Source organism: Pundamilia nyererei, unplaced genomic scaffold, assembly GCF_000239375.1.
Source record: "Pundamilia nyererei isolate P.nyererei 1_Seehausen unplaced genomic scaffold, PunNye1.0 scaffold00348, whole genome shotgun sequence".
NCBI lineage: Eukaryota > Metazoa > Chordata > Actinopteri > Cichliformes > Cichlidae > Pundamilia > Pundamilia nyererei.
The window spans coordinates 263,679-279,202 of NW_005187749.1; the positions used below are offsets into that span (position 1 = coordinate 263,679).

At 41.4% G+C, this 15,524-nt stretch overlaps 1 protein-coding gene across 6 annotated transcripts in view; it reads left to right on the forward strand.

Moving 5' to 3' along the window:
• The window catches only part of nav3 (neuron navigator 3), a 184,254-nt gene that overhangs the window by 35,720 nt on the left and 133,010 nt on the right, over nt 1–15,524 (forward strand). For all 6 annotated transcript variants that reach the window (XM_005752184.1, XM_005752185.1, XM_005752186.1 and 3 more), the window contains exon 2: nt 12,279–12,396. In XM_005752184.1, the coding sequence (XP_005752241.1) occupies nt 12,279–12,396 (118 nt within the window). The remainder of the gene's footprint in view (nt 1–12,278; nt 12,397–15,524) is intronic.

Consider the following 15,524-nt stretch of genomic DNA (forward strand, 5'->3'; position numbering starts at 1 on the left):
GGAACCCCTCTTGTTGCTTCATGTCAACAGCTATTAATGGATGAAAACTGCCTTAGAGACCAGTGAGGAAACACTAAAAGTGACACTGGTGGAAGTGTGATCTTTTGTGTCTGTGTCCAATTTTAAATTTGTCACAAGCAAAGCTCAAAACGAGGAAATCCTGACAGACTGCACTCTAACCTCTGGAACAGCTGGATGGAGGGAAAAGAAAAAAAGTTGGTTTATATGTCAAAACAATAACTCTGTCTATTTTTCATCAATTCCTCACATTTTATTGACCAAAAGAGATAGATTAGTAAAGGAAAAAACATATTAATGTGAACAGCTGTTGCAGCCCTTGCAGCAGTAGCGTTTGATTGATAGCCTCAGCTATAAATCTCTGTAATCAAAACACCAAAAACAATCAACACACATGAAGACACAATCAATCAACAGCATGTGAGAAAAGAAACTGGGAAAATAAACAAATGCCAACAGTGACACACAAACCAAGAATGAGCAACTCCCAGTCTGAGTGAAAGGAGAAGACACTTCCAGCAGGGCTGAGTGAAAAAAACTCTGTGACTCAGCAGCAGTCACCTGTGATTCAGGGCCCAGTCACGGACCACCAGCTCCAGATGTTTAGTACATTGACACTACACTTACAGTAAATGTCAGGGCTGGTGGGTACTAAGAGCCAAGCTAACCACAGCCGTTATTTAAGCAGTGTTTTTTACTCGGTGTCGGTGTAACTCTTTGATGGCTGCAGATTGCATAAGCTGACTGTTACTGGAACTCTCCCGTGGGTACCAAGCTTCTGTCTGTCTGGGTTCTGTATTTGCCGTGGGTTTTCTTTTTCAATGGATGAGCACTAGTCTAAAAAATGCAGTCACATTTTTTGTTACACTAATATACTGTTGCTTTTAGTTCCACTCTTCCTCTGTCGAGACAAATGTTTATCAAATACAATGTGATATTAGATAAAGTTGATTAATCCCCATCACAGATGTTGGCAACTGCAACAACAAAGCACAGCTTGTAGATAAGAGTAGCACAGAGAGGACAGAATAAAGATAAGCATAAATCATTCATTACCTCTGTTGGTAGCTCATCAAATTAATTAGCTGCTAATTCTGCTGCTTTAATGCACAGTGATTTATGAATGATGTCACTGTAGAATGTAGACGGGTAAGGTTTAACTGAGCTGGTGGAGCCACTGTAAAAACCACGGGGGACTAATGGCATGAGAGAGTTAATGATCAAGGCCATTTTCCTCTGGTCTGCAGGTCCCTCTGCTGGTGCCAGCACAGAACTGGCACGCCAGGCACTGAATGTTAACCACTTTGCCCTGGGAGGTGACTAAATATTGGCTGCTAAATGAAAGCTTTGGTTTGTGTTTGACCGCTTCATCAGTTCAGTGACTATGAATATTAATCAGCATTAAATCTTATCTTACTTTCTGCTAAATTACTCTTGGGTATGAGGTATCTCTGCATCGTGAACTTTCTTCCTTGAAGCTTCTCTTTCAAACAATTTGAAGAAGTGCCGTGATGGAATCCCCTGCGTCTGACATTAAAAGAGCTACAGGCAACTGAAGTTTATCGACCTTTTTCGACCCTGTTGATGGCACGAAGAGGTTCATTCATGGCGCACAGATTCTTTTTGCAAATCTCAAGCATATTAATTTCAGCAATGAAAGGAGATGAGTGTGAAGAAGCTGTGGAGGTCTGGTGTGCAGAATCTATAGTGTAAAAGAATTCGGGAGACCTTTATATTTGGGTAGATTGAGTCCTTTATTTACCCCAATTTGCAGTGGAAGAAATATAATGGCTGGAAATGGTATAAGTAGGCAGTTCTTTAGGGCTTTGTGCACCAGGTGCAGTCATAAACTCTGTCAGCTTGCACTGATTTTGAGAATTTACAATATCCCATATTATTTTTAAACAAGTTCCCAATACAATTTACTTCCATGGATTACCAACATCATTAAGTATGCTTAAAAACTGTTGCTTGAAATGAATGCCACATGTCTTTCCATAATGGAGCTAACGTGTCTGGTTTCCTTTCTGCTCTGTGCTCTCATTGTTCACATGGCACTTGAAATGCACAATTAGGGTAATAGCATAAGAGAATCAAAGTTAAGTCATTCCAGCAAATCAGTGCTGCAGTGATTTGCTGGAATGACAATGAGCAGTCTGAGAGGCTTGTTAATAAAAGCACCGAGTAAAGAAAGGTACAGTCAAAATGAATGCAGCAGATATCAGGATGCCCTTACTTCACTGATAGAGCCTCACTGCGCTGTAATTAATTCACCAATATCAATAATAACATTCACGAATGAAAAAAAAAATTACAAACTATAAGTTATATGTAAAATTAATGGAGATGACTTTCTTTATATTCTGTGTATCGTTTGTATTTTAGATTTAGACGTTTTTGTTTCTACTGTGCGAACATTGACTAGGTGAGTAAAGAGGAGAGTAAAACTCAGTCTAAGAAAAAAAAAAAATAATAAAACAGCATTGGTAGTATTACAATAAAAAGAGAAAAAGGTTAAAATGTCCATCTTAAATTGCCTGCACCCTGTCTGCTACACAGTCAATTGATAAGTCACACCTTCTGTAAAGACACTGCATCTCACAGATCTGTTGCTTTAAGGCCCGGGCAGGGGGAATCTGGTTTATAGGTTATGGCTGCAGAGAACAGAGGGAAATATGCCTCATTACTAACCAAAGAGCCAAAGCCACTCAGGCTTTGAAGTGGCCAGCCATTTCTGGCTTTCACTCTCAAACAGTGATTCACAGGCGATCCATGAATGACTCATTAAGTTAATTCGTACGACCCTCGGACTGCTTTCAGGCAGCCCGCAGCGCCACAAAAGCCAAATGCTGGTGTTTCTGCTATGGTGCCCTCTACTGTTAGTTCTGTGAAAGATAAAGATTACTCAGAGTGATGGAAAACGAAGTGTTGTAGAGTGAAACCAGTGTGTGTCAGTCAAGGCTGGAAACCACTCATCCTTATCCCAAAACCTATTACTAATCAAAATATCTTTTCTTGCTGCTCACTGATGGAACAAAAAAGAAAATGCACTGCATTGAGACAGAAAGGAAAGAGTGATGTATTTCCCTTTGCTTTTAAGAAACTATTTAATTTAAAGTAAAACCAGCCACTTAAAAGAAATGGCTCTCTCTCATTCTCACGCAGAAGCGTGTTTATCACGGACGACTCACATTGTGCTCTCAGAGTCAATAGTGTACTAAACAATCAGCAGTTTTGCAGTCTGACCCGCTCACTAAGTGGCCGAGCGTAGTGTCGCCATCCTGTCCTCGTCCTCTGAGAGGCTTGTTAATAAAAGCAGGCTCTGGCTCTCGGCATTCTGGCTGCCACCCAATCAAAAACCCATTAATCTAGCAATCTACATTAATTTGTTTCTCAACAAGCAGATGGCAGCCCCGACTGAAACCAAACAGGCATGTGTTGTATACAGCATGTAAATTGGCTAATAAATGGGCTTTGTACGCAAACAATAAAGGCCAGAAACGTCCAGTGGGGCTGATACCTGGTCAAGATTTTAGCAGCTGGTGCAGCATTTCTGCCATGTGCTGGTAAAGGTCTGCAAATCTCAGCAATCCCGTCTCACAAGTGACTTACTGTATGTCTGCGTTTTTTCCCATGTGCATTTGATAAAATGTTTAATTGCAAGTAATTCTTATTTCTTCACAAACAGTTTATGATGGCAAAAGCAACAGTTGTTGTCGGTGAAAGTATTTCCAACTCGTGCCTTACTGGAGCCCATTTGATGCTGTCAACCAACCACAGCAGTTACCCGGTCAGCAGCTGACTCATCTTGATTTGATGAAAAATGAGGAAGTGTGACTAATCGGAGCAGGCCAGCGATGACTCACACAGATCATGTCCTCATGATTTGGTTTTTGTTGGAATCGGTTTAGGGAATAATTCAAACCCTCTGGGGGAATGATTTGACGGAGTCGTGGTGGATTGTCATCATGATAAGAAGCTGTTTGTGTCCATATATTTCTAGCAGCGCTTTGTGCTACAGCAGGAATAGCTAATGACACGGTAGCCTGTTTGTTTCTTCTGATTTATTTGTGTGTTTTTGACTGGGCGGAGCTTGCAGAGGTCAGAACGAATGATTATAGAGCCCTGTGGCATCCCGGAATAGTTGGGTGACAGCCGGAAGCCCCAGGCCACTTGTTAAGGCCTCTAAACAGGAAAGGCATTCAACACAAGCCCCAAATTAAGGTTGTTATCACTATGGTGAGGTGTATAGCTATCTGGGCCTGTAGAAGGAGCTCATCTGGTGAGCTGAGTGGCTAATTAAGACAGTTCCCCACATGATGTTTACATATCACACAAATACCTGCTGACTGTAAGAGCTGGCTCAAGCTGTACTGAACCTGGATTTGAAATCAACATTTACTTATTCATTTTTTGTGCTGTTGTTTTAGGGTGGATTCTTTTGTAAAGCACAGAATACGGGTGAGCCACGGAGAGCTCATATATTTGTGTAACTGTGTGCGACTGACACTATGCGTGTCTTTCACCGGCACAGTGGTGGCAGCGTCTGGATCACAGGCCACAGAGCCGGCAGGCCAGACGCTGCCTCACTTGCTGCGGTTTCCATGGTAAAGTATTGTACTGTTTGCGTCTGCGTGCGCAACCGTCTTATAAACCTCCATGTGAGCGTGCACTGTGCGTGTCTGACCTCGCCGGCATCTGTTGCAGTCAACATGTACTTTGGAGGAAGAGATGATTCTTTGAGCACACAGCTGCGATTTAGTGTGTTTGTGGGACTTGTAGTAATTTTCTTTTAATCCCAGTAATAAAACCTACTGTAGAGCGAAGGACATTATATAACAGTGGTAAAATAAAATGATTCAAAAAACCGAAAATATATGACTAAAGTTTATGCATATAATAAAATATATGAAGTTCCTTTATTCAGAGAGTATAGGAAGAAAGACACTGCCAGATTCCATAATACACACTTACTCATGCCTGAATCTGAACGTTGCATTGTAAATATTGTGATTTCAGCACCTCACCTTTCTGTTTTATAGCTGTGCAGTTTCAACGATCTGTTAGACCTGAAGATGATGCAAATCTACTCCTCTGGCTCCTTGTTTGGTGTCACAGCTTCTAGCTGAGAGTGTGTTTGGAGGTTGGATAAAAATGACTTTCTCAAACGGCGGTCATGGGGTTCTGTCTTATAAACATAATTTAGCTGCTGAGTTGATCCAGTGATAGTGTGCTTCGTATAAAGAATCTCACCCCCAGCGGTCCGTTCATCTCGTAGCGAAGGTTAAAGTTGAGCAGAAAATGGATTCTTAAGTGCTGATGCTCGTAGTCACAGCCCCAGAGTTATATTATACTTGGTGTTTTATAGTTAGCGTAACATTTAGTTTTTTTTGTGCCAGGCTGGCTTTGTAAAACAGAATGATAAGAGATATTTGAGCCTTTTTCCTGGCACAGAGTGATGGAAAGCAAGATGTAATAGTTCCCCTCTGTGCTACCTTAAATTTTGCTGCTTTGGCAAATGATTGTCTGTAATTGGTGCTTATAACCACAGACAGTTTATCAAATTGGCCAACAAACTCATCTCTGTCTGAATACGGTCTGCCTGCCGCTGTCTGTCTCTAAATTGTGTTTGTGCTCATCTGTCTCGAGGCTGTTTTGGAGCTGCCGCTTCTTTTCCTTTTTGTCTGGCTAGCATCCCTCTCTCACTCTCCATCTTCCTCTCCTTGCTCTTTGGCCTTCAGTCCTGCTGAACTACAGGAGATCAGCGCTGACTGACGCGCACAAGCACATCCAGCATGGATTGTGTGTCCAAACCTCTCCCAGCCGTGCAATTATGTCATTTTCTGCTCAGGGTTTCCCCTGAAATGACAATGTGGCTTGGCAGATTGTGGCATGAGAAAGTGATGACTGAATGTTTCAGGTTTTAGCAGCATGTGCTTCTTTAGTGTTATCGGCTGATTGCAGTGATGTCATGTGGTCAGCACTAGCCTGAAAGTTACAAATTACTGCTTTGACTCGTTTAGAATAGCTTAGAAAATGTATAAAATGTACTCACACTCACATTCTACTCTGGTGCTAGTACTGCATGTCCATTGTCTGCCATGGAGATGCTCAATAAATTTGAGTGGTATAAATGGATCCAGCTGGGCGAATTTGCAGCAAGACGTTGAAACAGACACACGTTTAATCAGTTTTCCTTGGAAAAGATAAAGCCAAGCAAACAGTGATGCACACTGAATAAATTCACAGGAAATGTTGAGTAATACTTTTATTTAAGAGCCCAAGAGCAGAGAATTAGGGAGAATTGACTTAATTAGCCTCTTCTTCCTTTTCTTTTAGGCTTGTATAAACTGTTGTTCTCGTTTATTCTTTAATTTTTATCTTGTGTGTTTTGTCCCCGGGTAACTCTGATTCACCATTCTTGTAAATTGAACGTGACTGTTCTCTCAGCCCCACATATCTGAACCCAACATATCCAGGCTTGGCTGTGATTGACAGCTGGCATAACAACAAAGGTGCTTCCCACTCATCCCGTTCATGGCCTCCAGATTTTAGGTCCAATCCTGTATTTTTCTGCAGAATTATACATCCTGTAAATAAAGTTCTTATTTTTGATCCCTCATAGCGCCAGGCTGGCCACAAAGAAACTTTGAGTCTATGATTTGTAAACTCCCCCCACTTGGGTTTTTGCAAGATTGGAGTAAAACCTGCTGGATGGCCGCCTGCTCTTATTACCTCTAGATTAGGTGGGCTTGAAGGTCTCTCTCCCTCTCTCTGCTATGCCAGAACAAGATAATGAAGATGTGAGGTAACATTTTGTGAGTCAGACTTATCCCTGGAAACACCAGGAAGGTTTTCATGGTAGAAATGGCTTCCAGCTGCTTTGATAATGCAGCTGCAGATTGTCAGTTGCTCCCATTCCAAAAGTTATTGCCCTGAAATGTCCCTCCCTCTGGTTTGGAAGTCGTCTTCAGCAGAACTTCAGAATGTCGAGCGCTATGCAAGTCATTGTTTTTACTGAGCCTACAGAAACAGATTGACGCTTTTGCTTCCTCCAGAATTTGCTATTTAAAGAGCATCGGCTTAGATGCACTTTACATCTTAAAAAGTTCAAGCCACTCAAACTCGACAGTCAGAAATGATGACCTCCACTCTTCCTTAGCTGGCTCTCTGTAGCACACTGCTTTCAAATTTAAAATCAGTCATTTACTGAACTTTCTTCAGCACTACTTTGCGATGCCTCACTCTACTTGAATATGTTTACTGTTACTTTATTGGATTGTCTGACATTCTCTGCGAAGAAAGACCTGTGCAGGATTTGATGCTTGAGCTCTGCTTTAACATTCATGTGCTGAAGTGCTTACCTTTATAGAGCATTTGCAGCCAGGTATTACAAGCACAGTGCCAACCTGCTGACTCTTCTGCTGAAATTATTCTTTCGCACATTCAGGAGAAGAAATTGTCAAATTCTACTTATTTGGATCCTATCAGAGATCACCTGTCAGCTGAACAGTACAACCAGTACAGATTTTCTGTTGAGCTAGAGCTTTTGTGGATATCTTTTTTTTTTTTTTTTAACCAGTGTTGCTTCTGTCTGATCCAAGCAGCCCTTGGTTTGTCATGAACCAGACGTAGATGAAGTAGAGAATGGTGGCGGAACCATTGATTCCATTGGCTCACTGCTCGTTTACTTAATGCGGCTTCATGTTGTGTTTAATTACATTTAGGACCCATGCGGGAGCGGCACTGGTGCCAAGTTGGTTTCTGAGCCAGTGCAGCCACAGAAGAGACGTCTCTCTCCTGGCTTGCATATTTCAAACGGCATTACACAGCTAAATGTCCTCCGAGTGTATCTGTGTATCTGCTCCAACTCCTTGAATGCAATTAAGCTCTTAATTTATTAGACAGCTTTGGAATGATGCCCTGATTAAAGAGGCCATACATTAACAGTCATTCAGTAGAAGTACATTAATGAATACAGTGAGTACTTTATAGGTGAACTTCCTCTCTTCCCCATTTGTGCCTCATTCCTGCATCTCATCTTTCTCTTTTTACCTGGCTCCCCCCGGAGGCTGAGCAGCGCCACTGCAGACTCTGCCAATAGTACCTGCGTAGCTGTAGTCACTGCATTGTGATCAGGACTGTTGAAGGCAGTTTGTCTGCTCCGGGGGTAAGAGCTGCTTGTTAGTAGTATTTGGGAAGCCTGGTGCGCTAGGGGACAGGAGAGGTCTGCAGAGCAGGTGGAGAAAAAGAGGCGAGAGCTACTTCATGTGGTACCAATAAGGATAAGATCACCAGAGATACTGGACTTCTGCTGATTGATGCTGGCTGCCGAAAGAGAGAAAGAGGAAGGAGGGTGGCCAGGAGGAGGGGGAATAATTGTGTGTGTTTACTTGCATATGAGAAGCTGGGGCATTTGGAAATTGTATTGTATGCATGCGTGTGTTGTCTCACCCAGCATGTGTGTCAGTCTATGATGTCAGTAGTCTCAGTCAGCACCACTGAAGGTGGCGTTACTGCTGATGTTTTGCCTCTGTCGTAGTGCCAGCTGCTGCTTCCCAAAGCAATTGGGACTCAGCGAGGAGGGGTTAACGAGTACAGGAGGCTGACAGACTCAAATGGGAGTGAGCCGGTGCTCACGCAGTGACAGGAGGCAAGCTTCTTGAGAAATGTTTCTTTGATGTGTGCGCTTTGTCAGAAGCTCAGAGAGCAGAGAAGAGATAGTAAGACCAGATGGTTGAGGAGACAGGTGAGGAGAGCTCCCAGGTCAATGTTGGAGTCAGGACTAGAGTTAGATTTCCAAGCATCGGCTTGTTTCATTCTTACCTTTTTCTTTCTAACTGGAGTGAGAAACGGAGAGTCTTTATTTCTTTTAGTCTCTCTTCATGTTTGCCATGCTGTGCCTGAGCTCTACTGAAGTTTATTTTTTTCCCTCTTTGAAGCCGATCAGCTGACTGCAGATATCCCAAAATGCCCAGACACAGATCTGGAACAACATAAGACGGTTTTTCCTACAGCAAAAGGCGTTACAGCAATGTCTCCGTGTGTCATATAGTTTCATAGATTGATGGCATTGTGGACATAAGCAAAGTGGGTTTTCCAGTGTGGTGGTGTATGCTTTCCCAACATATTTTAGTTTGAATGTGAATCTTTAAGCAAACACTGTTCAAAAGCGGGATGGTTAGTAGTACAAAACAAACATTCGAGGTGACTCAGCATTTTTGAGTAAGCTGTCACAAACTTGCTTACATTGTACAACTCACATTTCCTCCACAGGAAAAGTGAATATCTTAGTCCACTTATGCAAGGTAAAGTTTGTGGTAAGTTTTACTAAAACTGTCGCACAAGTCGATCTGTTTGTACAAGTTTTTGCAAAATTCCCCCAACCCACACAAAATGTGTAAACTAACCTGTTTATTTTGTGTTTGGAAGCCATTTCAATCAATTCAGAAATTGTTTGCATGTTCATTCAAGTTATTGTAACAGCGTCGCCTTGGTCCCCGATTTGATATGTCATCTGCCTCGTTTGGTCTGTTGAGCATTCTTGGGATCTCATTCAATGAAACATTACAATTATCAGTCTGCAAGATGAACTGCCACATCATGGCAAACAAAGTTTAAAATTCAGAAAGTAAACATGTTGATAATGCACACCTCTGAAGATGTTGTTTACATTAGAGTCATACCCCTCAAGGAGCTGCAGCAGATGCAGAAGCAGCTGGCTATTTTAGCCTTAATTTCACCCAATTTATTGAATCTGCTGAGTATCACACCTTCCTCAAGGGATTACTCCCTCCAAGTTCATCCACCTATTTTATATTTGCCAAATAAAAAGTTCTTTGGGCTTCCCTGAGGTGTCAATACACTGAAAGCAGACTAATTCTGATTCATATGAAGCATTTAACCTTAACACTGCTCTACCAAAGAGCGCTGCCTGAGAGAGTCTGACCTCTGTTAGATTAATAGATGAAACTTGCATCTTGACTCTCTGGTTATGCCTTCTTCTTCTGCAATGGTCCAATGGCATCTAACTGGAGAATTATTGCCACCAGCTGTTAAATTTGACAAACTGACCAGTTCAATGAGTAGAAGTGAATAATTTGCCATTTTTTTCTTGATTTTTTATTTTTTTTTTAATTGTCTACCCAAGTGTGTCTTATGGAAACTTGACCACTGCTCACATGAGTGTGTCTGGTTGCATTCCCCCGCAGAGGCCTTAAACATCTCTTTCCTTATCCTTAAAAGGGAACAGGAACAGAAGACGGTGGCTGCTAAATATGACACAAATCAAACCCCCGTTCCTTCATCTTTGGTCTTCAGTTTTGAGCTTGTGTCGACTAGATGACCTTAGCAGTTAAGCAGATTTTGCAAAAGCCTTATTGAAATTTCCTGCAGCCTGCTGTGATTGTAGCTGCCACACACTCTTTATTCCTTTTTTTCACACACTTCGCCGCCCCCACCCCGTCTCTCTTTCCTGTTTGTTTACTTGCCCCCCGATGGGACGCGGTTTGCATTTACAGTGTGTTTTTCAGTGCGTCTACCCAAGTCTCCTCATTTGCAAGCGTGCGCCTCTTTTTTGCCACCAGGTCTTAACGGATGTCTGTTTTCCAGCATTCATATTGAAACGGGAGTTTCCCCGATGACGGCTCTCATTTTTTCTGGGTTACACTTTATGACTTCTCATCATGGACAAAGTTGCTGAAGGAAACCACAACAGATACAAATGTATGAGAGGCGGCAACTTTAAAGGAGCAAACTTCCCGCTTCCAAGAAAAAGAAAAGAGCGGGGGAGAAATGCTTTTAATTGGGAGCAGCGTGTGAGGTAAATGAGGGGATGTGAGGATTACTTCAACATGGGAAATGGTTGGCTTTTATGGAAATTTCTTAGGAAATGTCTCAAATTTGAGCTGCTGTGTGGCTTCATGTAGACTTGTTATTCATGATTAAATCTCAAAGTTCAACTCAAGAGAATCAGATCCTTTTTTAAGTTGTAGATTCCTACCCTAATGGATGATCTTACATTTTTGAGGGGATTTTCCCTTCACAAAGTCATTCTTGCTGTTTAGGTCTGTGTTGGATTTTTTTTTTTTTCATCTGGGATTACAAGAACAGCTTTAACAAGCAGCGCTGTAGCAGTTGGTGTCTTTATATGGGCTGCTGCTGCATCTCCATTCGAGCCTTTTAGGACGAAAGACTTCATCTATGGCTGTCTATTAAAATCTGCATCAAATGCACCCACATCACAGTGGGAAGAGCTGGTACTGCTGCCTGACTCTTAGTCAGAGAAGTCTGGAAGGAAATCTTGAAGATTGAAGGGCAAGGGTAAAGTTTGCAAGCTAGAGGGAAATCCTTGGCCCTGCATAGCCACTGATTCTTCTGTATAGTGCATGGGGCCAAGCACTTGGAGGCCAAATGTGATTCACATCTTTCATCTCTGGAGCCTGGTGAATGTGCAACAGCTGTCAAGACTTATCTGCATCTCAACAGACAAAGCTTCACTTATCAGTCAGCTTATGGGCTTTAATGAAAGATAAAGATTCTGTTAAGAGTTTTAGGCGACAATGCAAAGGATTGTATGACTTGCTGCCCTTCCAGGTTTGAAAGATTCAGTTAGGAAGTGAATTCACCTGTTCCTGCAAACATCTGGATCTGTGTTTTACACATCAAGGAAGACTTTTCAAATCTGTTCTGAGTTGTTTCAAATTTGTTTAGCAGTGTTCTAGTTTTCTGGGTGTTCAGTAAATATTCTGTATAGAAACACAGAGTAGTTGTGCAGTCTGTCATTTTAAAATCAAATGCCAGCATCAGATAGAGAACTAGTATTAAGGATGAAGTGTGTGTTTGTGTGTTCGTGTCTGGGCCCGAATGTCAAACCTTGATGAAATATTTGTGCCTGAGCAGCAAAGATGTGCAAGGAATCCGAGTGTTTGAACATTATTCCCTGGCAGGCATTTACCACTTTTCTTGTAAAGTGTGAGGAGCAGAGCAGAACGCTGTTATAGGATGGATGGCGGGGAGGGGATCTCAGCACTGGTTTTGTGATTGAAGGCTATCACAGTCAGCAAGGTTCAAGTAGCCTTTAGAGCAAAGCCACAAAACTCAGCATCCCTTCCTTTCTGCCATTCAGTGTACAGTCTTTCTTAACTTTTCGACATCCCGTGACTAATGTTATGATTTGTTGGGATCCTGTGTGGTGTAACTAATGGGTCTAAAACAATACACACACACAAACTGACAGAGTGTTTGTTCTGTTGTTACAGATCTACACAGACTGGGCCAATCACTACCTGGCCAAGTCTGGCTGTCCGCGTCTCATCAAGGACCTGAGCCAGGATGTCACCGATGGAGTCCTGCTGGCACAGATCATCCAGATCATAGGTGAGCATTTGTGTGTGTTCTCTTTCAGTGTTTTAACTTAATCCACTTTTGTGCAGATCACAGTTAAAAAGATAAAGTAGATACAGTCATGAAGAGACAGAAACACTGACTTCTCTCATACAAACAGTGTACAGTCTTGCTTTGAGTCTAACTTTCAATATTTAAAAAAAGAATATTAATGAAGTACAGATGGATGAAGCCCATGTATTACCAACAGAGTGTGTGTGTGTCTATAGTTTGCTCTGTTTGGTGGATGAATCGACCACCCACTCACTCACACAAACACACAGACACAGTATTTGAGCTTTGTTGTGGTGAGTTGGAGCGAAGCCGTTTCTCAGTCTGAAATTTGGGCCAAATCACAGCAGCTCTTTCTTGTTTTGGGTGCTGGGCAAACTATAAGAGCACAGATCTATAACTCACCCATGGGTGCAGAGGCATGTGTCTCCCATTGGAGTACAGAGAGTCTTTACTTCTCTCTCCCTTTCTGTTGGTCTCTTTTTTTCGTGCCTCATGTCTCTCTGGCTTGTTGCACCCTGCTTTTCTCCATCCTTGATTCCCTCACTCTGTTTTTTTCTCCTTCTGTTCCTGTTTTCATTTGACGACACCTTACTGTGTAACATGTGTGGTTAGGATTAAATAGATGGAATAAAACTGCAGCTGCTGATATCGGTCATGATTTTTGCAGTCTCAGCAGAACTTACACAGAGAAGGATTGACTGAAGACTGGCCAGTGATGTTGTTGCAGTGGGAGGCAAACAGTTTCCTGACACAAATAAATAGACCTCCTATAAATTTTGGGATAAGTGGATAAATTGGGTGGATCAGGTCAACTGACTGTTTCTATTTGGTTTTGTACTAACTTCAATTTCAGTTAAAATACAATTGTTATGAAGACTCAGAGTAAACCTCCTCCTCTAAGACCAAAATCCTTCCAGTAGTTTGAATAAAAGGTGATCCCAATCTAACATTACAGGGGTTCCTCCTTTGCCTGTTTTCCACCTTTGCACCAGGTTTCTTATTTTTTAAATTTAGATTTTTTTTCTTTTAATTAAATGTCAAAATACAAAAAAAGACACAAGAAAAAGTCAGACAAAGACATGGAGTGAGTATGTGGATCAGACACATCAAATGATTCTTTTCCTTTGTCTTTGGATAACAAATCATAAAAACAGTCCAGTTGCTTTTTTGGCATCTTACGTTTACAATTAACTCTACAAAAGCTTCTCAAAAGCAGAGGTGTCCATCATTTGTTCAGTGAGTTTTTAAGATTTGGAAATAATCTCAGAGTCTGGCACAAGTTACAAAACACACCATTGATGCTCTCACAAAAAACCTATTCAGCTGCAGTAAGGCACCCCAGAGCCTTGCTGACATTGGTGGTCCATACAATCCCAAACATCTTCTCCAAAAAGGAAATACTTTGCAGCATTCCCAAAATGCATGCACATAAGTGCCTCTTTCAGTCCTTCATTTCCAGCATAAACCATCTTTAATCAAAACCATTTTATATAAGGGAAGGAGGATAGTAATATCAACTATTTTGTATTAAATAAATTCGCCTTTGGCTTCCCTGGCAAATTTCCGGCTTTTAGAAATAATGTTCTCCGATGACTCATCATGGAACGTGAAGGTTTTTTTCCCCCCAGGTTATCCTAAGACTGCTGATGTTCCTGTTTGTCCAGGGACACCTTTCATACCATGAGGATGCTTTGTGGTATATTGTTGGAAGTTGTAAATGACACAGCATTGGGATAGTTCCTCGATGCAGCTGGATATTTCTTCTTATATAATCCCTTATTTGTTGGCGTTTCCAAAAATTACCAGATCCCACCAAATTCTGTTTTTCCTTGAGTGTAATAAATAAAATAAAATCACCTTCTTTGAAGAAACCATCAGTTTTGACACAATTTCTTAACCACTGAGCCCCACAAATAGTCTGTTTATACCAATTCTTATTTTGGTATTAAACCACATAGAGGAGAGATTCTACATTTTTATACAATACATTATATTTGTTCACATTGTCATAAAATTAGGTTTACTCCTGCTTCATAGCTTGAGTTTATACTTATAAAGGAGTAAAGGGAGAGGGAAGTTCTCTTTCAATCAAGATCCAGTTCAAACTGAATTTTTCCCAGTCCAGTGTTTGGCCAGCTCTGCCATTTCGATGACGAGCTGTAGGATCCTACACGTGTGGCAGTGATAGACGTGCTAATTTTGTCCAGAGTTTCCTCCATTCCAAAGAAACTGTTTGATCGTATTATTATATCCAAATAACAACTGCTGCAGAATACACAGTGGATCCATGCCAGTTGTATAATTTATCTGTGGGGCTATAATCATCTTTCCTGTTTACCTTCCCCACAGTGTGAGTTGTATCCTGCTCTGATTATCCAAATTAACTTTTGATTTTATCTAATAGAATTTCTAAATTAGTGGCAATGATCTCTGAAATATTGGGATTTAATTTGATTCCCATGCATTTCATTCCTTTAGACAGCCATTTGAACTTCAATGAGGGCAATAAATTAAGGAAGCAAGCTGAAGATGTTGGCATGGCTTCTTTGGCTTATGGCATTTAATTTTGCAACCAGATTATTTAAAAATCCACCTCCAATAATCCTAATAGAGAACAGGAGCATCATTGCACCAGGTTTCTTGACATTTGGCTTTGTGGTGTTTGCATAATCTTGCTGACAGACAGACAAAGAGCAGTAAAAACATACCACCGCCTCAGCTTTGACTTAGCAGAGCGAGAAGGGACCAAGTAACCAAGCTGTTTTCACACACGTCAGGACATTTTTAAAGGATCATCTATCAAAGACGCTGACAAACAGTGCCATCCTGACGTTGTTCAGCTTATGCATTATTTTGGACGGCAGTAACACATGTAGTGTTGAATGAGCTGCTTATAAGCCTGTATTCGGTTAGACCCTGAACACAGGGCAGGACTTCAGCAGCCAAATGCAGTCCCTGCTGCCATGCTAGCTGCTGGTAGTAAATTCCTCTCAAACTGACAACTGGCTAAGCTGCCTGAAACCACACAGTAATAATGAGTAATTCATCACATTTTTCAAGTAAGTTACCCAGCAGTGGCTCTTATATAATAAAGTATTAGCATCTTT